The sequence below is a fragment of the Amphiura filiformis genome, chromosome 15 (assembly GCF_039555335.1).
Source record: "Amphiura filiformis chromosome 15, Afil_fr2py, whole genome shotgun sequence".
Taxonomy (NCBI): Eukaryota; Metazoa; Echinodermata; class Ophiuroidea; order Amphilepidida; family Amphiuridae; genus Amphiura; species Amphiura filiformis.
Window position 1 is genome coordinate 60,984,579 of NC_092642.1, and position 24,479 is coordinate 61,009,057.

Sequence of the window (24,479 nt, forward strand, 5' to 3'; positions counted from 1 at the left end):
TTTGTAAGAAGTGGGGCATTTTGTGTATATCTGTTGAGACCTATTTTCCAGGTATACCAGCTAAGAGAAGCTATGAAATTTGCAAAAATTCTTTCATTTGTCTTTTCATCAGTGTCCAAATCCACTCCTTTTACAATAGTGGAGCATGATATTGTGTGTTTCAATTGAGACCTATTTTCCAGATAAAGAAGCTATGAAATTTGCCAAAAATTCTTTCATGTGTCTTATGTCATGTGTCCAAAACTGCTCCCTACTCGGATGCAAATACTTTACTGAAACAAGAGTTGAGTTACATTGCTTCAATTCATAATAATAATTCTCCAAATGCATGATGGGAAGATACTAGATTTATCCCTGCAATATTACTACCCAGATTACCCGTATTGCTGTGACAGACCCAGCTATTAAACCTAAGTAAGGTGCCATCCCATTTACTAATTATCCCTTTCATGTCAAGTCATTTAGCCTGATAGTGTTTCTTGCCCGTCTTTGAGTTGTGCAAATGGATCTCTCCTAACAGCATATTGGGTATAGATCAGAACTGACAAGCTATGAAATACATAGAGGCATTGAGGATGTGAAGGAATGGAAGAAAGAAAGGGAAACAAAAGCTGCTTTGAAAAAAAGGAAAGCTGCCTCATAATGTTGTGTCCTCTTGGAGAGACCCATATCAGTAGCATTGAGAGAAGCAGGGCAAATTGTGATATTTTGATGTGAATCGCTCATTAGCTGCATTCTTCTTCCCTGTCGATCCGTAAATCTTTTCAAGAAACACTCCGGTGTTGAGAATAGAAAATTCCAGACACAAAGGACTCTGCTTTTCCAATTGACGATTTTAAGATATATGCGCTATATGCATGTAGTTGACACAGTCCAAAATAAGAAGGCTTCACAACACTGCTAATAATTATTACTGAGTATCTGAGTATTGATGAACACTGGTCTCTGAGCCAAACCTCCCTCCTGCATCTTCTTGCCTTGAATTTTAAAATGTGTAATCATTTCTTAAAAAGAAATGACTACATTGTTTGTTGCTTTAATAGTACACCCACATTTGATAATATGATGCAAATAAATACCACAGTTGTTAAGCTTATCAATAATATATGATCTTTATTGTGAAATCACATTAGGCCTTAACCGCACAAAATAAAGGGAAAAGAAAAAGCGGCATAATCATATGGTTTTGTCGTGAAAGTTGATAAGTTAGACCATAACAATGACTACCTCAAAGCAAAATCCATAATATTTATCGTTACCATGGTAACCTAACATTTGGAAGTTGTCGTTAAGGATTAAACTTGTTACAATCTTTTATGCGGGTGTCATTGTTTGGTTTTGTGCAAAATAACTAAATTTGAGTTGAAAGCCTTTTGTAATGAGTATACATGACTAAAAGGCAAATAATGGTTTGCTTCAAATAATAATGATATTTCAATTGTATAGTTACTAACAAACATCATACATAATTGTTAGGTGACCTATATTTAAATTGTTCCTTTTATATCACCTTATTTTATTTATTGCAGGCGCTAAATAGTTTAGAACTTGGGTTCACATGAAATAAGTGCTTTGTGTTTTAAAAAAGAGTTCAAACTTTCACAAATATAATAATGCAGTTTAAATGCGGTTTAAATACAGATACTGGTATGTTTTATTTTCAACTTAGCAGGAACATTTATGGGTGTAGTTTACTGATTTAACTTTTTGGCACACATTCATGGAGTGCATTTTAAATAAAACACTCTAAAAAGGCCCAATAAAACAGTACAGAAATGTTTAAATATGCAAATTTTCCTGCCATTTAAGGTTAATTAAGGATTGCAAATTGGGATCCCAAAAAATTGGCATGTGCAAGGGGGATGGGGGAGGGAGAGAAGGGAGGCAAGCACAGCTCCTAATTGAGGGGAGCAATGTGTAAACATAAATAATGTCTGGGGTGGGGTGGTGGCAAACCCTTTACACATAGACAGACACTGTACATGGGGGAAGGGGTGCAAAATCTGGACCTTCTCCATAGATGCAAATTGTCAGTACATTTTTGGGGGCTTGAGAGAAGTATTCAGACTGAGGGCCTCAGGCCTGTAACCAGGGGGGCTGGGGCTGCCCCCCATCCCAAAATGGCCCAAACGTCCCCTTTTTACCCAAAAAGTCCCATTCGTGAGCGTAGTGCGAAAAAATTGTTTTACACCTTTTGATCAAAAAGGTCCAAATTTTAGAAAAAAGTCCACTTTTTAAAAATCTGCTACCCCTTCAGCTTCTAGTTAGGTCCCGCTGATAATGGACAGATTTGCTTTGCATGGGCATAAACATCTGTGAGAAGGAGGATTTCTTTCCAGTTGGAGAGAATTTAAACCTCAGTGTTTTAAAACTTGAATGAGTATACATGTATGCAAATCAGGAGCTTAAAAATAAGATTTGAGTTTCATTTTGAAACCAAATCAACTTTTACCGAGTGTAAACAGTAAATAAAAGTATAAAAAGTTTGGGTTACTGGGTCATACGTTGCGACCCACCCTTGTTTGCAATATATAGATATTTTACACAATAGCATTGTTTAGCGTAGGTAAATATGATTGTTTGATTAAATAAGTAGCGTTATTTACATGTGATATTGATATCATAATAAGGGTAATCTTCGTGCCAAGATGATTGTGCATATTTAATTGTGAGCTATTTATAGATATTACTTTGTAACGGCAAACACAACTAAACTTGTTCAGGTGTTATTGTTTTGTTCATAACAAGTACCCATTATACAGGGCTTAACAATTGTTTGAATCGTAGACAGGCCCATTGTTAGGATTCATGGAGCGCTCGGGGGTTGGGTTTTTTTTCAAAAAGTAAGCCTTTTTTGAGGACAGATGTCTTGTATTTAAAAACGTGAGCTTTTCCCTCTTAAAATTGACTTCTGAAACACTCAAACTTTGTCAAGGAAAATGACCTTATTATTCTTTCTTCCTAATGTACTTAAAGCCAGGCATATTTTTATGTCTTTGCTTAGTTTCGTTGGTGGGGGGGGAGGTGCAGATTTCATAAAGTCATCATCAATATGCTGCAGTGGCGTAACTTAGTACAAATGAGCATACGGGGATGTGTCACAAATATGGGTAGCATTTTCAGCCTTTAGCTTTTGGTATATCAATGACCCCTTTTCCTAAGCTTATTTTGGTATATAAATGGGTCCTTTTCTCAAATTTTTTCAATTTTCTCGAAAAAATAGCCCAATTTTGCCTCAATCTAGCCAACTTGAATTTCCAAATTGTCCAAAAAATGTGGGAAATTTTGTAAAAACTAAGACAGTATGGGTTAAATTTCGCGGAAAATTTTGAATTTTGGTATATCAATGGGTCCAAATTTCTTGAAAATTTGGTATATTTATGGGTCCACATTCACACCCTATATTCAAACTTGAGTACCCCGAACACCTCCAAAAGGCGGGACACTTTCATGGTTCAGTATTTGCCCATCTCTAAATGTAATTGTTACACTGGAGATGGGACACTTTATATATTTCAAGCTGGAACTAAAATTCTACATGTAAATGTTACCATTCAAAGTTGTTAGAAGCTGAGACTAGAATTACAGTGGAGTCTCAGGTTATAAGTTCACACGTCTAGTCCAATAAAATTCCACTTACATGCAGACATTTCGAAAACGGACAGTTTTCTTTTTCCATGCTATTGTTGCAATGATGATCTGTATACAGCTGATGTTGACTGCTGCTTAGCAACCGAGTTGCAACAATAGCATCAAAGAAGAAAAACTGTCAGTTTTCGAAACGTCTGCATGTAAATGGTGTTTTATTGAACTAGTAGGCCTATAGTCATATGTGAGGATATCCCTGGTCATGTAAACAAAACTAACCATTCTATCATGAAAGGTCCTGATGAATAACTTCAAGTACCATTCAAAGTTGTTCACATCTGATAAATGATAGATGAGTTGACCTCAATGTTTATCAACAAAGGGAAGGGACTGGTATATCGATATGCTTGAGCGAACTGCATACAACAACCACACTGTTCAATAGCATTGTTGTTATGTGGAGTTTTAAAAACACAGGCCCTGAACAAAATTTGATGCACACGCATGACTGTCAGGCAAAGATCAATGAAAATTGTGGTAATGTGTGCGCATGTATACTGCCAGGCAATGACGTCAGAAGTCAACTCATCTATAAGCCTAAAATGTTCTTGTTTCATAATACCATACTTGCTACTGCTTTCAAATGTTTCTACCAATTGTTCATCATCTATTTAGATCTGTTATCTAGTCTTTCTGATAACCACAGTCTGGGTTTGTCCTGTTGAATATCTTCAAGTACCATTCAAAGTTGTTCACATATGATAACCCATGAACCCAAAATGTTCTTGTTTACCATAATTATTGCTTTCAATTGTTTCTACAAATTGATCATCTAAAGATCCATTTATCTAGTCTTTCTGTTGACTGATAACGGCAGTCTGGGTTTGTCTTGATGAATATCTTCCAAGTACCATTCAAAGTTGTTCACATATGATAACCCATGAGCCCAAAATGTTCTAGTTACATATTTACCATAATTGTTGCTTTCAAATGTTTCTACAAATTGATCATCTAAAGATCCATTTATCTACTCTTTCTGTTGCATGATAACCGCAGTCTGGGTTTGTCCTGATGAATATCTTCAAGTACCATTCAAAGTTGTTCACATCTGATAACCTGGGTGAACCCAAAATTATGTTCTTGTTTCATATTTACCATAATTGTTCCTCTCAAATGTTTCTACAAATTTATCATCTAAAGATCCATTTATCTAGTCTTTCTGTTGACTGATAATCGCAGTCTGGGTTTGTCCTGTTGAATATCTTCAAGTACCATTCAAAGTTGTTCACATCTGATAACCCATGAACCCAAAATGTTCTTGTTTCATATTTACCATAATTGTTGCTTGCAAATGTTTCTACAAATTTATCATCATCAGATCCATTATCTAGTGTTTCTGTTGACTGATAACCACAGTCTGGGTTTGTCCTGTTGCATATCTTGTTAAGTCATTACTATTATCAAAATTAAATATAATGAACCTTTAGTACCCTCTTCTTATCTATTTATTTGTCTTGCTTGTGGTGATTAGATACCAGAGGCTGACATATTATCCTGGATAGATAGTCTTTGTTTGTTTTCAATTGGAGCCTGGTACTAAAGTGATAAAAGTGTATAAAACTGACATTTTTTTTTGAAAAGTGTACCACAGGCCTTGTTTACACAGAGAGAAGTAAACTTCAATGGCGACATCAAATTCAAATTGAAACTAAGAATTAGCATAATAATTTTTAACATATTTTTTACCCCAAGCAGAGAACGGGGTCGAACTTCAAAATAAATTTGACTTTTACACCCTCAGTTAATTAAACCTTCATGAACTGAACTTCTAATTGCATGTTTATTTACGCTGCAAAATTGGGCTAGGTTTAGGTTTAGGGTATGGGTTCCCTAAAATTCAGACTGACGGTGGTTCGGACTGACGGTGGTTCGGACTGACAGTGGTTCGGACTGACAGTGTTTCGGACTGACAGGGTGTACTGAAAAAAATCTTGATCCCCATCGTCATTAGAAGCTGAGTTTAAAATACAGTGACCCTGTTTACACACAAATGAAGTTGAGGTCAAATTTGACCACCTAAATCGACTTTGGGCTATATTCTTTTTTCAATCTTTTTTTTGTTCAAACACAGAACAGTGTATTTTTTTGTAATTATTTGAATCTCAGGATCAAAATTGGGCAACAGGCTCTATTAAATCTGCAAGGCGGTATAGACGAATCCAACGACCCAACTGGTGTTGTGACTGCCCAATTGGGCGGATTAAAGCCGCTTAAAAATCAATGTTAGATTCTTTTGTGTTGTAAACTGTCATCATTCTTTTGTCTACATGGGTAATAGAATGCAGTTTAAAATACCCTACAAGGCTGCATCATTTCACATTTTAGGTGAGATGGAGCCAACGGGGACCCAGCTATGGCTGCCATAGAGGTGTAGGAATGCATGAAATTGGATTTGTCTGTAGTAAGGTTGGACGTAACAGAAAAAAGTCCTGAGATGGCGTGGCCAAAAACAATAAATGATGCCAAATATTTTTGTTACGACATTGCTGATAACAGTGACCATCAGCTTTCGGAAAAGTTTGTAACTTTGTTTTGGTTTTTGCGGTCATTATGAAACTTGCCACCACCTTTGTCCTACTAAGCAAAACCTAGCCTTTGTTAAACATGAGTTTTTTGAACTCTTCCTATCTCAGAGAGTACAATTATTATCATCATACAAATAGTACATATCATAATTGAACTTGGGCGATGTTTGTTTGAGTTATTTTTAACTGGCGATAAATTTTGATACCAATAATAAACAAACACTGGGGACATGATGAGTGCTTTGTTTCTTTTACCAAAGCATTGTGATGATTTATTAAGTACTTTTACCAAAATATTGTGATGATATATTTGTTTGGGTTCCTTGGATATTTAGATGATAACTCCCATACCTACACAGTTTTTCAACTGCTTACATGGTTCAGGTTGTAGTCCATTTGGTGGGTGCCACCCCGGGGTGCCACACTTGAAGTGGCGAACAAATCAACAAAAATAAGCCCAAAATAGGCCTAATTGGACAGATATTAGTGGGTCATCAGATGCCATTTCTAGACAAAATATATAATTTGTTTGTTTTGTTAAAGCGAAATTCATTGAAAAATATGCAAAATTCACTGAAAAACATAGAATAGGAAATTGGATGAGAAGTACTTTGAGGTCAATAAATTGATGCATCTACTAGTTTGTTATACTGCCCTCTATTGTTGTAAGGGTGGTATTAGTTTTAATGGATATGGTATTTTGCCAGGGAATTTTTCCAGATGGGGGTGGGAATATTTTACGATAGGGGTTTGAGCTGTTGAAACATTTTCCAATGTGATATCTTAATGATTTTTTTAAGGATTTACAGGAAACCAAATTAAGTTTGCTATAAATCCGAAGGTTCTCTAGTCCAAATATAGAATAAGGGTTAGGATTAGTGAGCCTTATAATTCTATATCAGACTAGAGGATCGTATTTATTATTCGGACTAGCGAACCCTTGGACTACAGAACCCAATATTCGGATTTATACGGAACCTTTTTCAGAATTCGGACTAGTGAATGGTAACTTATGTGTTCGGACTAGCGAACCTTCGGACTATAAAGCAGACTAGGGAGCCTCATAATCCTGAGTTGTCACCTTATTTTTAGCCTCGGCCTATATAAATGTATACACACAGTTGGCATAAATCTGTTAAATGAAATTATTTATCATGCATGGAGCTGTAATTCAATCATGTATCTTATGCCAGCTTAATGTAATCAAGAAATTCTAGATGGGTAGTAACCATGCACCACTGGGAGTCTATAACTGCATATTTTTTACATATCAATTTCATCAACTTTGAAATTCAGCTGTTTGACTTTTTATCACTGTAAAAATTGTAATTTTTACTCCGATTTATTTTTGACATTGTGACACTTTTGAGCAGATAAAATCTGAATTATTTTAAGATTAAAACATAGGCTCATATGCTAATTATTATGGTCACATGCATTATTGATTACGTCCATAGCAAGGAAGTGAAATATGAGATTATAAAGAACAATAAAAAGATACCACAAAATGTTCAAACTTTTTTTATTGCATTGATTCCAGAGCAGTGACATTTCCCAAGCAAGTTTAAATAAAATAAATATTCAATTGCAGATGTCATGCCAGCGGGCACTTTTTTTAAAATCATCTGGCATGACACATCCGGTGGACTTGTCAAAACCTGGTCCTCACCCCCCTGGCAAGATACCAACTTGGAACATTCCGAAAGCGGTGTGCAGTGACTTCAAATTGGTGGTGTGGCAATGGTTGGTGATAGTCCAGCCCACTTTTTGAGCAGTGGTGGGTGGGCGTTAGCTTCATCTCTCTCAGATGATTTTCATGTCCATACCCTCCTGTGTATTTCCCTTGAGAAAGCTCAAATGAACCAGCTGAGCAGGCCTAGGCTAGAAATCATGCCTTTACTGCTGTCTGTCACCAGCAGGTCCTGGCCATCAAAGTCTCAACATATAGGTTATGTTATGTGGTAATGCTCCCTGTGGGATCTAATCATGGGTGGACTTGATGACCCAGCATCAATTGTGTCTGCTGTGCTCTGCTGCAAGATATTTCCAATAGGGAGGACATGGAAAGGTGAACTGAGGTTTAAAGGGACACTCTTATAGTTTATAGTTTTCGGCGAGGTTCTTCAGTTGTCTGCCGATTTGGAGGTGTTTATAGCGTAAGCATAGAAGTGGGGTTCTGATTGGCTAATTGAATCACATCATCATCACATCAGCAGGTCATTGTAATTACCCAGTGCCTATAGGGTGTACACAGATTTGGGGTCAAAGATCATTAAGGGGTCACTTCCGGTTTAAAACGAAATACCTTCAAATATTTTTATTAGCTAAGGAAAACATAGGACAGTAACAGTATGTTCACATATGAGTTGCAGTTACTCAATGTATATGTGGTATTTTTTTTTTGTTTGAGGTCAAAGGTCATTAAGGGCCACTTCGGTATAAATCGAAATACCTTTGAAATGCATCTTCTACCACAAATTACGTAGGACAGTAACGCCACTTGTACACATGCATTGTTATTACCTAGTGTCAATGTGGTGTACACAGATTTGAGGTCAAAGGTCATTAAGGGGTCACTTCCGGTCTGAGACAAAAACCTTCAAAATGCCCCTTCTGCCACAAATAACATGGCAAAGTGATGTCATGTGCACACATACATTGACATTATCCAATGTCTATGGGGTTTTCATATATTTTGGGGTCAAAGGTCATTAAGGGGTTACAACACGGCTGTGTTCGTGGGTTAGACCACAGCTAAGTCTAGTTGTTTTTATCTTTGTAAATTTATCATGTAATTTGACCTCCGGGTCACCTTTTGATAATAAAATATGAATATGAATATGAATATATTTGCCAATCATGCTGTGTAGAAAAGTGAGACCTAGTTCTTTTTAGGCGATAATCAGCTATCAGGAAGAGCAGTCGGAGGACCCTGTTGAATACTATAGTTTGACTAAACAATAATGAACTTATGGTGTCTGTGGTTGTTTTTTTCTTCATGAAATGTGAGATCCCTTGTATACTACCTTGGTAGAGTAAATGTGTGAACTTTGAGGTGTGTGTATCAAAGAGAGTTCAAAACTTGACATGAATATTATGTGCATGATATTGATAAAGAACTTGCTTCCTCCAGGGACCTTTTAGGGATAAATTGTTTTTATATATTTGGCCAGTGATCCCTTTCAAGCCCATGCTTTCTGTCTGAGCATATGCAATGTGTGTCCTAGAGGCCAGGGGCCCAGAGGCAGTGTTTACTCAGAGGCCGTATGTCTCAATTTTGGCCCAGTGAAAATTATTTTTGGCCCACACAAATTTGTAATACTGTATTACAATTAGTCAATTTGGGGAATTACTGAGCCAAAATTGGGACAATTTGGGAAGAAAATGTTCCATTTGGCGCACCCAATTTCCAGAGAGAGTAAACACTGCCCAGAGGGTTGCATCCACCACCACTTTAGTTTGGCATTGAGGGAGGAGGAGGAACACATCAGAGGGTTCATAATTGTCCTCGACCTTGCCGATAATGAATGAGTTCTGGAGGGGACTATGTTAATGAGCTATGACTGTGTGTGTAAACATAGACCACAGACCCTTGAAAAAGGGGTCTGTGCATAGACTGTAAAAGAAATGTGATAAAAATGTCATCACTACATCTTTTGATGATTTCTTCCTGCTTGCTTTGATGGATTTCAATGGGACTTGGACACAATGAGCCTTTGGTACATGGACCTGTGTGATGTCCAGACATGGGATCAAAGGTCATCTAAGGGTCGTCGACTTGTCGGAGGTCATTTTACAAACATGTTCAAAATGCTGCAGTTGATTACATTGATGAATTTTTATAATACTTGCATGGAATGATACTTTGGTCAGGGCAATGTAGGGTATTATGGGGTTAAAGGTCATTTAGGGTCAAGTGAGGTTGTTGTTGATTTAGGGCATTAAAAGATGGATTGCAATAGGATTGGGCCCTACATACCTTGGGTATAAAAAAAACCTCTCACATCCCTGGTACAATGGCATGTGTGATGTCAATGGCAGTGAGGTTGAGGGTCATTTGAGGTCATTTTACAAATACATTCATTCTTGATGCAAACTTGCCCTTTCTGATCTTGTCATATTTTATGCACTACATCAATTATGAATCTTTTTGTTTGAACGTGCCTCGGACTTCATCCATCATATTATGTGCTCAATCTATGTGATTTATTATGGGCATCTTGTGTATTCACATTTCAGTGGGGGGATCATGCTACATCTGCCAGTTTGTGAGGGGCGTTTAAAGGGACATTATCATATTACCAGCTAATTCCATTATGTGACCTCTGTAAAAGCAGACATGGTTGTAACAACATCTAAATGGGAGTCAGATGAAGTCAAGGATGATGGTTGTGAGGTGACTTTGTGATTGATGCCAGTCCTCTCTCCCTCCACATGCAAAAATATGTTGACAATCACAGCATTGGAGAAATCTTGTGTCAGAAATAATATGCCAACTGAAACTTGGCTTGGATAGTAATTTGATCAATAGGCCTGGGATTCAGAAATCACATAAATACACATGATGCATGTGGTGATGTGATAATCTGTTTTGGCAGTGATCTGCTAAAGTATTTTAGGAATCAGTGCTGATTGGCCCATGTCTTTTATAATGGCCCATCTGATTGGCTCAATTTCAGCAGGGTAGTATCAGCTATACCATGTTTAGCAAATCATAGGGATTGACTCAAGGCCTTTTGTGTCCTCTGATTGGGTCAATCCATCTGTGGTCAATCCCAGTTGGCAAGTGACATGGCATTACATTTTGGCTATAAATCATAATAAATTACAAGGTCTGTTGTGACATTTACCCCCCCCCCCCCATCATTGGTTATATCCCATGACCTTTAATATAAGGACAGATTAACCTCCAACACAGTCCTACATGATTATTGATGGTGTTGTTGTACGCTCTTGTTTCATGCAGAGCCTGGCAAATTGAGTATCCAACTCTGGGAGTTGGTGGCGGCAGTATGACTATGAGGGCCAACATGGTATGAGGGCCAACATGTGGAGCGTTAGGCCATATGAAATTAATGTTTTGGTTGTCGTCCAGAGGATTTTCATGAATTGATGAGAGAGGGAGTTTTTCTTTTTTTTCCCTAATGTAAATTGGTTAGTAGTTTTCAGGGTTTTTTCCAACAGTGCTCAAGGAAAGGAGGTTTTCTAAAATGTGGGTAAATTATTTATCCAATAGTAGGCCTATATGATAACATGCAATCCTGATGAACTTATTCAAGAAATTGTTGGAGCAGTATTGTCCATTGTTCTTTCTGTACTATCTGCCACAAACATCAAGTTCATGACCGGTAGATAATTGGCATGGTTAACCAATATCTCAGCATCAGGGAATCTTCTTCCAATCTCAGGTCTGTGGTATGTGAAATGATGCGTCCTCTAAATGGACCAAATGTGTTTTTGATTTGCGGGAAGATATTGGGCGTTTTGAAAACAATGCTGTGGTTGCATGGTTTGTGTAAATCTGATGATAGTGATGTTATCATTTTGTTTGGTCCTGTCACTTGAGCTGGAGATAGGTAAATAAACCTAGAAATCAATCATATGGATCTTGTGGTTTGTGGCCATGTCATTGATGAATCATTTGCGCTCAAAGTGGCAATGAATTGTGAAACCAAAGTATCTCAGTTTAGTCAGATGCAGCCCTGTTATCCACAACATGTTCATCTATCAGGGCACAGTTCTTTAACCCCAATACATTTGTACATTCATTGAATGACCTTAGAAAATTTGGGTAGGAAAACGGCAACTTGAGGTTAAATTTTGCACTATGATTATGTAATTGAGGTTATTGAACTATGCCATTAGGATGAGGCTATTGTGGTCCATAGTGATATTTGTATCGTGTGGGTACTGTTTATTATCTTGTTGTCATGTGTTTTAGATCATAAAAGAGGGGACAGGTAGATGGCGAGTTAAGAATGGGCGAGTTAGATGAAAAGCGAGTTAGATTGGCGAGTTACCCCCTGCAGAGATTAATGAGTGACCCCTGCTGAGAATACGACAAGTATTCGCCCATTGGCGAGTTAAGATTTACAACAAGTCCTGCTGGCGAGTTACGACAAGTCCCATAAGCGAGTTAAGATTTTTACGGCAAGTCCCACCGGCGAGTTAAGATTTTTACGGCAAGTCCCGCTGGCGAGTTAGGATTTTTTCTCTGTATTGGGTAACCTTTGAGCAAATAATAATTTTAAGCAGGAACCACTTGTCAGAGAGGCCCAGCAATGAGAACAGGTTATTGGCGAGTTAAAAAATAGGCGAGTTAGAAAAAGGCGAGTTAAAATGGCGAGTTACCCCCTGCAGTGTTTTCCATGCGGCGAGTTGTGAATTTCCGGAAAGTCCATGCGGCGAGTTGTGAATTTCCGGAAAGTCTACGTGGCGAGTTGTGAGTTTCCAGAAGGTCCACATGGCGAGTTGTGAATTTCCGGAAAGTCCACGCGGCGAGTTGTGAATTTCCGGAAAGTCCATGTGGCGAGTTGTAAATTTCCGGAAAGTCCAAGATTTTGAGCCAAAAATGCAGTTTTGGTCAAAATTTAAAAACTGATTATTTAAAAAAATTGATACTTGTATTCTTTGACTCATGTCAGTTCCATAATTATACTTCAGAGGTTGTTTAAATGTAACTCCAGAATACATTGCAGCCACTGATGGCATGTGGTTTGAGAAACACATGGTTATTTTCAGAAAATATCACACTGGGCTCCTGCTGTGCATGGTCAAGGTTGTTATACAACCAGATAAGCTATGTGTCTGCATGCATGCATGTGCAAGAAAACTTTGCTGGTTTCATCCCCGGTTTCATCTTCTTTTCCCAAGCATTTAAAATATCTAAAATTGTTTTAAAAACACACAACTTTTTAACTTTCTTGGTGGCAATGTATCCACAAACATTAGCCGTACCAAATTATCAATTCAAATTATCACTTCATCATAGTGTTACTGTAACTCGCCACGGGACTTCATAGTGTTACTGTAACTCGCCACCAGGACTTCATAGTGTTACTGTAACTTCGCCACGGGACTTCATAGTGTTACTGTAACTCGCCACCGGGACTTCATAGTGTTACCCATGGGAATATCTAAAAATAGCCTGACTCTGTGGGGGGTAACTCGCCTTTTTAACTCGCCTTTACCTAACTCGCCCATATTGTAACTCGCCTAAAACATGCTCTCCCCAGCAATGTAATAAATATATCAATTAACAGATCTGCAAGTATGGTGAGAGTACATGGATATTTATTATAATATTACAAGGTAAAACATTACTTTCTGAATTGAAGACCTCACAGGAAAAACCTACATCAAGTCCTACATGTAACTTCGCCAATGGGACTTGATGGTGTTGTTGTAACTTCGCCGGTGGGACTTGGCGGCATTGCTGTAACTTCGCTTACAGGACTTGATGGTGTTGTCGTAACTCGCTTGCAGGACTTGACGGTGTTGTCGTAACTCGCTTGCAGGACTTGATGGTGTTGTTGTAACTCGCTTGTGGGACTTGTTGGTGTTGTCGTAACTCGCTTACGGGACTTGTTGGTGTTATCGTAACTTCGCCGATGGGACTTGATGGCTTTGTCGTAACTTCGCCTTTAGCTTACTTCGTGTGGGGTAATTGACAAAAACCTAATCTCTGTGGGGGTAACTCGCCTTTTTAACTCGCTTTTCTTTAACTCGCCTTTTTTTAACTCGCCTAGTTACAGCTCCCCATTGGCGAGTTACATGTAGGACTTGATGTAGGTTATCCTGTGAGGTCTTCAATTCAGAAAGTAATGTTTTACCTTGTAATATTATAATAAATATCGGGAGCTGTAACTAGGCGAGTTAAAAAAAGGCGAGTTATAGAAAAGTGAGTTAAAAAGGCGAGTTACCCCCCACTGAGATTAGGTTTTTTGTTCCGTAGGAACGATATGCTCAGATTGATCAAAACACCCAGTACCAGTTCTCATCATATCCTGTTTGTAAAACTTGCTTGAAGCGTGAATTATATGTATGAGAAAGAGACTGTAAAGAGGTAAAATTCTGCCTCTCGTACACTAGGTTGTCAAATAGTTGCTTGGTTTAATAGTCATGAAAGTGCATGGAGGCCAGGAGATGTAGCAGAGACAATCACCTCAGTTTAGTATGTAACAAGGCATCTCATTGGTCCTGCTGTTTTACATCACAATGGCCGAGTTCTCAGTTCATTGACTCTTAATCTGTATTAACGTTATTGGATCTTGGGATGTGACAGCAAAGTAATGACAGAAATACAATACTCTCATACCCAAAGCCAACTAATATTTTTTACCATTTAAATTTTGTAACTTTACCTTGCAGAGATTCATTAAATTTATAAACTGGTAATGATTTATGTGTATTTACTTTCACGAACTTGCCCTAAATGAACAGTGAGTGCACTGCCCTTTGGTGGGAGCTCACCAAGGAAATTGAGTCCACAAGCATCTAGGCATACTACTAGTAAACTGCATACATGCACTACAGTATTTTTGTGAATGAAGATTGAAGTAAATATTCTAAAATACTTAAACCATGATATATCAAAAGTGTCTCATTAACACCGTTCACTATAAGATAATTCTTGAAAGTTCCACACAAGATTTCAAGTCTTCCACAGAATATATCAAATTTAATTCTACTAATTCTAAGCCAGCATTCAGCATAGACAGTTCTCTCTCTGGTTCTCTTTACTGGATATGCATTCAGCTAAAAATGCCTCCTCTAAGTTCATAAGAGCTCATAAGGTCGTTGTCCGAACTGGGCTAGGTACGTTGTCATAGCAACTAATGGATTCTACCACTTGTTTGTTACGCCAGTGCACCGGTCCCACAACATGCCATTTAGCAACTGCTTTATTGCGTGTTTCTACACCCCATGCAAGTAGTTCAGCTAAATTATATCAATGTTAATCGTTTCCATGAGTCAAAAAAGAGTAGATTTTGATTTATTTTCAATACCAGTAGTCCATAGCGGAACGTTGTCCTTTTTAAGGACTCTTCTTGTTGTCAATTACCCCCTACGAAGTAAGCTAAAGGCGAGTTACGACAAAGCCATCAAGTCCCATCGGCGAGTTACGACAACACCAACAAGTCCCGTAAGCGAGTTACGACAACACCAACAAGTCCCACAAGCGAGTTACAACAACACCATCAAGTCCTGCAAGCGAGTTACAGCAACACCATCAAGTCCCATTGGCGAGTTACATGTAGGACTTGATGTAGGTTTTTCCTGTGAGGTCTTCAATTTGGAAAGTAATGCTTTACCTTGTAATATTATAATATTAATTAATTATCCAAACTTGCAGATCTGTTATTTGTTACATTGCTGGGCCTCAGTGGTTCCAGCTTAAAATTATTATTTACTCCAAGGTTACCCAATACATTACCCTGAACATAGGTGCCCTGAACCATCATTAATTACCCAGCATGTGATAATTAGCCTTCTTGACAAATGGCAGACAACAACAGACGGTGAGAATTAAATATATACCGGTATTTAAAGCATTTGGTATTTGAAATAATAACTCACCAATGGGACTTGCTGTAAAAATCTTAACTCGCCAATGGTACTTATCGTAACTCGCCGGTGGGACTTGCCGTAAAAATCCTACCTCGCCGATGGGACTTGCCGTAAAAATCTTAACTCGCCCATTCTTAACTCGCCATTTACCTGTCCCCTCGCCAATGGGACTTGATGGTGTTGCTGTAACTCGCCGGTGGGACTTGACGGCATTGCTGTAACTCGCTTACAGGACTTGATGGTGTTTTCGTAACTTGCTTGCAGGACTTGACGGTGTTGTCGTAACTCGCTTGCAACAAGCAATGGCATGGGAAGTTGCCTCATTTATTTCGTTGTGGCCATCAGTTTAGGAGTACCACAGCTTTTAAAAATTTGGGTGTGGATAAGTTGCGAGTGCAAGTTACTCTGAAATACTCTCAAATATCAACTCACAATTTTGCAACTCCCAAAACAATTCACAAACTCAAAATTCTCAAAACAACTCGCAACTCCCCTTAGCAACTCGCTAATCACAACTCGCAACTTGTACATTTCAACTCACAACTCAAACTCACAACTCGTAACTCACAACTCGCAAAGTACCTTCACCATAAAATTAAAAATTAAAAATCTTGCACATGTGTGTAGGAATCAATTCCCCTCCCCCTGATCCTGACCAATCAGCATGGATGGTTTTTACTTCCATGGTTTGATTAAATCATACCAGAGAATCTGTGATCATACTGGAATAAATCTGACAAAGTTCTGGTTGACTTTGATTGATGGCGCCCCCTTCAGGTAATTGCACATTCACCTGCTTTCTAATTCATCCAAACTGTTACATTAATCACAACATTAATTCATAAGGTGGGGATAGAATTCCTCTGTTTTGAACCAATTTTTCTTTGAAGACTGCGCTGGGACCATTTATACCAGGCTCTGCCATCAAAACATCTGTAGTTTACATTGCACTGGGGAAACATCAAAGATATTAAATCATTTTCCCCCTTTTTATGATATCCCAGATGATGTGGTAGGTAGGTGTATTGTATGGTCTTTTGGGATTTAAAATAATTTTGTGATCATGGCCACTTTCCAATTACTATGAACTTCATTTATTTTGAGTGTAGTTTATGGTTTTCTTTGTAGAAAAATGGGTGACTTTTCCATTTAATAGCATGATTAGGGCCTATTTGATTCCTGCAATTCAAGTGATATTTTTTGGAAACCCTGTGTGTGGGTGGTTTGAGAGAACAATTGGATTGGATTTGAAACTGCAGGGATCCAAAAGCAACTTCGCCCTATTTTCAACATCTTTGAAGAACACTTTGCCATACTGTCCCTGGCCCAGTTTGGGGACTGGTGCATGGTGATGGGTGATGCCCAGCCCTAGAATATAGTTGCTGCAATTCGGCAAGTGAACTTCAGCGCAAGAGACAGAGGGCACTTCAATATGCTAGATGTGCATCCAGGCCCGTAGCCAGATTTGATTGGGGGGGGAGGGGTCCAGTGGGTTCAAAAGTGGAACTTTTCATGAAATTTTCATGAATTTGCATCTGGGGGTCGCACCCAACCCCCCCCCTACGTCTTTGTGTGCATCACCTCATTTTGCAGTTGACAATTAAGATTGTAGTTTTTTTTCCAAACTCCAGGACACAACATGCTCATCTGTCAGGGCACAATTCATTGACCCCAATACATTTGTACATTCATTGAATGACTTTTGAATGTTTGGGTACAAAAACTCATACTCTGCAACTTGAGGTCAAATTTTGCACTATGATTGTTTAATTGAGGTTATTGAACTATGTCATTGGGATGAGGCCATCATGGTCCATAGTGATATGGCTGCTGTACCAGACAAACTAGAGCAAACCAAAAAGGCAACCCAAAGAATGTTTAATATATAAATGCTGTCACAATTGAAATGGATCGCCAGTATAAAATGATATGTTCCCCTCTTTAAAAAGTATGTCATGATTGTTTGTAGGCTTTCCCTGGGGTAAGTCATGTGCAGGGGAACCAAAGTATCCAACTCATCAATGTCAATAATAATATTGGTTTTAGTTAACACACTCATGCTGAGAAGAATGAGCAGTGTGCTGCAAAGGCTGCTATGAAACATTTGAATGTTATTGTAACCAGCAGGATCGTAGGGGGGGGGGTGGACCCTCCTCACCAAAAGCCCAAAAAGTACCCCCTTTTTGACCCAAAAAGTCCCGTTTGCGAGCACAGTGAGCGAATAAATCGATAGTTTTTTATGCCTTTTTGGTCAAAAAAGGTCCACATTTTGGGAAAAAAAGTTCACTTTTTCAAAATTCGACCCCCTTGTCCAAAAAGGTCCAAATTTTGAAGAAAAAAAATCAGCCCCCCCCAATAAATCCTGGTTACGAGCCTAGCCTGGTAAACAGTAGGCCTATAGGCCTACTGTCCACCTATAGGCCTACTGTCCTACAGGGGGATGGGCTTTGAAAACATATGTACAGGGATGTGCCATACAGACTTTTGATTGCTGTTTTGCAACCCACCAATTTTTCACAAAAAGCACCCAAATTTGGATTGACTTTTGCCCAAATGAGCACAATTTGGGGCATGGGTCTTATACTGAAGGGATCACATAATCTCAATTATTGCATAAATGTTTCAACCCAGCCTCACTCACGCCTATTCAAAGCTTACTTTTGAAACACATTGACAACATTTGCCAAGTTTACAGGAGGCAGCATTTGTGGATTGTTTTTGTCGTTTTCCCTAGAGATTTTTTTCTCACAAAATGATGCATTATTTTCCATTCTTCACCTTCCTGTCAGAGTCATTGGCACAATTGTGGTTTTCATTCTTGAATCCCAGCATCAGCATGAGATCGGAGGACTAGCAAAAGGTCAAAGGTCACAGAAAAATCTGCGAATGATTTACACCAATTGAGCTGTAGACTGATTATATTACCAAACAGCAAACAATAAAGATTTCTCAAATTCTTTTTGACCCCAATGATTGATGATAATGATTGCTTCTCTTGAGTAAAAAATATTAACAACTTTGAACTTGTAGGCTGCAGTTGAACTTTTCTATGTGGAGTCCGATTTCATGAAAGGAAAATTGACATGGTTTGTCAAAATAATGCATCACTTGTGACATTGTAAAATAATATCATCCCCACCAACAAGTTGTCAGAAAAATAACTTTTCAGTTATGTTTGTTTGTTTAGGCTGGTATGGTGGGGTTGGTATTCCCAAACATATGTTCAAGGGTATAGACAGGCCTGTAACCAGGGGGGCTGGAGGAAGATCCCCCATCCCAAAATGCCCAAAAAAGTCCCCTCTTTTGACCCAAAAAGTCTCATTTGAAAAATAATTGGGGGGTTTTATGCCTTTTTGGTCAAAATTTGCCTTCCCTAGTCCAAAAAGGTCCAAATTTTGAAAAAAGTCCACTTTTTCAAAATTAGCCCCCCCCCCCTAAAAAAAAATCCTGGTTAGGGTCCTGGGTAGGCCTATACATTGTAGGCTTTGGAAGGGAAGGAACATTTACTAACTTTGGTTTTGTCAGTCCTCTCTTCATGTTGAAAATCTTCCAAAGCCACTGAATGGTTCGAATCTGGACTTTCTTCATAGAAAACCCACATACACTGCCTTCTTGGGGGAGTGGACAGGTATTGGAAGAAAGATGGTCTTGATGGGGAGGAGAGCTCATGCCCCACCCATTGATTGTACCAACTTGCAGGGCCAAATTGTACTGAATTTTATATGCAATTATATGTATCACAACCACTTTCTAGGATATTTCAAAGCGGGGACAGGTAAATGGAGAGTTAAGAATGGGTGAGTTAGGTGGGGGTAACTCACCTTTTTAACTCACTTTTCATTAACTCGCCCATTTACTGTTCCCTTTCAAAGCAATACTTGGCCAAGTTTGTCCTCCTTTTGTAGGCCTACATGTAGGAATGTGTGTTTCCCCAGGTGATCATACAATACTAGTAATGAAATTTGACCATATTTTCATGAAATTGTAATCAGAGGAGAGTACCCAATACACCCCCAGAGGATATAATGGCCCTGCATCATTAAGGTTGCTATGGCGATGGTGTTGGGGAATTGTGGGAAATTAATATAGTGTGATTTTATTGAAGGTGAAAATTTCATCTGTTGTTGTCAGAAAAAAATAATGATAATACCAGGTTCAGGACCAGAAGGGCCTATCTGCAATAGCTGCCAGGTGTCATATTTGTAGATGCATACAATATAGAATGCAGAAATGGTCAATAGTCTATAGGGCAGCTATTGCAGATAGGGTGTTCTTGCGCTAAACCTTGAAAATGGAAGAAAAGTCAAGTTTGAAGTCAGCTGTTGAAAAACCTTGTTAGCTGTGACTGTTCTTTGGTGTGGCATGAATTTGAATTATTGTGGAGGATCCCAGAGGGGTATTTTAAAGTCATATGATGTATAGGTTTTATGATTATAGTATTCACTGAGATATGTTTGACACTCCACCCAGATGATGATGTGAATTGAGTGCCTGAGTAAAAGGGCATATCCTACCACAGACCCTAGAAAAAGCACATTTGGTGAAAATACAGGGAAATACAGGTGAAAAATGCAAAGGTCACTTCCGATCATCAATATAAACATGAAACATTGTGAATGTAACTTGGTATAATTTATGAAATCAAGTTGTTGTAGAGGTTTATGTTGAACATGCTATGTATAGTGGGTAATATTCATTTCCATATAGAACTATAGACTCATTACAGCTTGCCTGTGAACAGCTCTTTTCAGAGCCATCATTCTATAATGGGTATTATTAATTTCCATATGGAACCAACAATAGACTCATGACAGCTTGCCTCTGATCAGCTCTTATGTTCCATAATGGATGCTTGTAATTTCCATATAGAACAATATGTGATACGATCTGGTCCATGGGGGCCAAAGGAGGCATTTTTGAAAATTGAGTTACTGTAATTATTACATTATACAGTCAGTCTTCTCTGAAGTACAAAGTACCGTCGCGGATGCACACATTGTGCCGACTTTGAAGGCACGCATACCTGCAACAGAGAGCGCAGCACTGTGCACTGTTTACGCGCTGTATCGTGCACATTGTCACTTTATGCGTGGACAAACTGTATATATACAATAGGCTATCATTTACTGAAATCACCAAAGGTCTAGCATACTTGTTTTTTAAGTCACTAGGTTTTGTGATGTGTATTTTCTTATGTATTTTATTGTTTTTTACTCCATATTTTTGCCTTTATCTCAATATCAAATTTGCCCCTTTGGCCCCGTGGACCAGGTGCGTGTCACATATCGCATTACAGCTTGACTCTGAACAGCTCTTTTCAGAGCCATTGTTCTATTAATGGATGCTGTTCATTTCCATATAGAACAAACAATAGACTCATGACAGCCTGCCTTTGAACAGCTCTTTTCATGGCCATCATTCTATAATGGATGCTATTCATTTCCATATACGTAAACATAATAATAACTTTTGCTATTTAGGTTATAATTAGTTATTACTAAACTTTGATGATATATGTCCCAAAAGTTCCTATCCTTGTCTGTAGTGGTCAATAGCATGAACATTTGATATAAAATTAGATCGATTGAGCCCATATTTATTGAATCGAGCTATGAGTTTAAAAATATTGGGCGAGGCGTAGTTGAGTCCAATATTTTAAAACTCATAGCGAGACCAATAATAAGCGTAAAACATCAATTTTATCATTATTATGTGTTGGATCCAATATTTTCACACACTTAGATTCATCAAAACATAATAATGGTTATGCTTGGTGGTCTTAGTATGTCACACCCATGGGTCACATGCGTATTTATAAATATAGTCAAAGCTAGCTGATCATATCGTATCTTCAGGAAGGGTGGGATTTGCAAGCTTATTGAATCCGCACAGCCACTAACACTAGGATCCACAACATGTTCATCTATCAGGACACAGTTCTTTAACCCCAATACATTTGTACATTCATTGCATGACCTTTGAAAATTTGGGTACACAAACTCATACTCTGCAACTTGAGGTCAAATTTTACTCTATGAGTGTTTAATTGAGGATATTGAACTATGGCATTGGGATGAGGCCATTGTGAAATTATATTCTGTATGTTTTGTTTCAGGCCGAAGAGGAAACCCGTCGTAATCAGCTGATGAGGGACATGGCGCAATTGAGGCTTCAGGTAAGTCAGCCTTATTACATATTTATTGATGGATTGACTGATTGACTAGGTGAGTGGATGATTGACTGACTGACTACATGATTGATTAATCATGTGATTCAGTGTTTTGAGACATTGTCTTAGAATCAAGGTGTGTGGATGTAGATCAAGGATTAGAAAAAATGGTCACATTAACCCTAACCGCCTAAGGGCTTTTTAGCGACGGGAAGGAAAGAAGGAAAGAATAAAGAGAAAAAGAAGGAAAGAAGTTGTTTGCTCTGGGTGGGATTGAACCCGAGACCCTCGCATGCCAAGCACTCGGTCGGCGACACTTTGCCACAGGTCTTGGGCTTCGCTGGCCAGCGAAACCGTGCCTATATATCACTTAGGGCGATAATATTGCGTCATCACACCACGTGGGATGCATGCACGAACAGCGCATATATCAAGTAGTATTTTGTAGTATTCAGGAGCGTTAGGGTTAACATACAAAGAGGTTAGTCCCCGCCAAGAATTGATGAAGGGGGCTATAGAAATGCTGCGTGTGTGTATTGGTTCTGTACGCCCCCACCAATGTTTGTCTGTTTGTTTGTTTAACCAGTCGGACTGGTTGGACACACACTTGGGTCCTGATGGGACCAGGCCCAAGAATATGCGATAACTGCCCCAGTAGAAACAGATTGGGTGAATTTGGGGTGATGCCAGTGAACCTCACCGTAAACCACCTTTTGAGGTGGTTAATAGTGGTGAATATGCGGTCAATTTTGCAAGCAGATTTGCGTAATTGTTTTCTCTTCCCCCCAGTAAAGAATGTAAAATTCCTGATGCCGCCACTGCTCCTGAGCATGTTTTGTCATGTGGACATTCTCAGCTAAACACCTTCCTCCCAGCCAAAATGTAATCCTGAAATGTTGAACACTACCTTAGGACATCATCAAGCGGAATTTGTTTCAAATGGACCAATCATTGTTGTTCCTGTCATATGTCTCTGTAAACAGAGCGTTTTCACCTTGGGAGACCAATCTAGGTCAGAATCATCTCTGTGTTTCCTCTCATCTGCCCTCACACTAGGATCCACAACATGCTCATCTATCAGGGCACATTTCTTAACCCCCAATACAGTTGCACATTCATTGAATGACCTTTGAAAATTTGGGTACAAAAACTCATACTCTGCAGCTTGAGGTCAAATTTTGCACTATGATTGTTTAATTGAAGTTCTTGAACTATGCCACTGGGATGAGGCCATTGTGGTCCATAGTGTCAATTGTCACTGTTTACTTATGAATCACGAACGCTAATTGCACAATACTAACCAGAAATGACCCAGATCTTCTCCAGTAAGCTGAGAATGTGAAGAATTAACAACATTGTTTATCTGGTCTCTTATCCGAATAATTGCGTTTTACTTTGATTTCACCCTGACCAGGGTCTTAGCTAGGATTTGACAAGTGCCTGTCATTTGCACCAAAACTGCCTGTCCAACATTTGACCCTATTACATAAACCAGACCTCTGCCCTTTCAGGAGGTTCAGTCAGTTCAAATAGCTATTGCTAGATAGAGCCTTCATTTATTAGTCTGGCCTCTTTGGATGGGTACCCAGTCTCCTGCAGGCTGAAGCCCCTGGCAACAGTCTTCTGTGGACATTGGTCAGTCAGCCATACTATTAAACTATGCTGTCTCAACTTTATAGCAGCACCTTCAGTACAATAGTATACCACTATAATATAAATTGCATTAAACCAGCCTTTCCATGGCAGTGATCTTTCCCTCCCTCCCAATAATGGATATTCATAAAATTCCATCTCAAGGGCCAATAACATTCACTGGACTGGTCACTCAGCCAGCTGACCAGTGAAACCCTACCCTTCCATACAGGACAGCACTTCCATCTTCCTATCAGTTAAGCTATCATCACTTGTTTATCATTAGATTGTCTTCCCTGGACATTGGTCACTCAGTCAGCTGACCATTGAAACCCCCGCCCTTCCATACAGGACATTGGCTAGCACTTCATCTTCCTATCAGTTAACATATCATCACTTGTTCATCATTAGATTGTCTTTCTTGGACACTGGTCACTCAGTCAGCTGACCAGTGAAACCCCGCCCTTCCATACAGGACACTGGCTAGCACTTCCATCTTCCTATCAGTTAAATTTTCATCACTTGCATAACATTAGATTGTCTTCCCTGGACATTGGTCACTCAGTCAGCTGACCAGTGAAACCCCACCTTTCCATACAGGACACTGGCTAGCACTTCCATCTTCCTATCAGTTAAACTTTCATCACTTGCATATCATTAGATTGTCTTCTCTGGACATTGGTCACTCAGTCAGCTGACCATTGAAACCCCGCCCTTCTATACAGGACACCGGCTAGCACTTCCATCTTCCTATCAGTTAACATATCATCACTTGTTCATCATTAGATTGTCTTTTCTGGATATTATTATTGGTCACTCAGTCAGCTGACCAGTGAAGCCCCACCTTTCCATACAGGACACCGGCTAGCACTTCCATTTCCTATCAGTTAAGCTATCATCACTTGCATATCATTAGATTGTCTTCTCTGGACATT

At 38.9% G+C, this 24,479-nt stretch overlaps 1 protein-coding gene across 2 annotated transcripts in view; it reads left to right on the forward strand.

Moving 5' to 3' along the window:
• Positions 1–24,479, forward strand: part of LOC140171914 (nonsense-mediated mRNA decay factor SMG5-like) — a 190,696-nt gene that overhangs the window by 115,046 nt on the left and 51,171 nt on the right. For both annotated transcript variants that reach the window (XM_072195257.1, XM_072195258.1), the window contains exon 16: positions 21,859–21,918. In XM_072195257.1, coding sequence (XP_072051358.1) covers positions 21,859–21,918 — 60 coding nt within the window. The remainder of the gene's footprint in view (positions 1–21,858; positions 21,919–24,479) is intronic.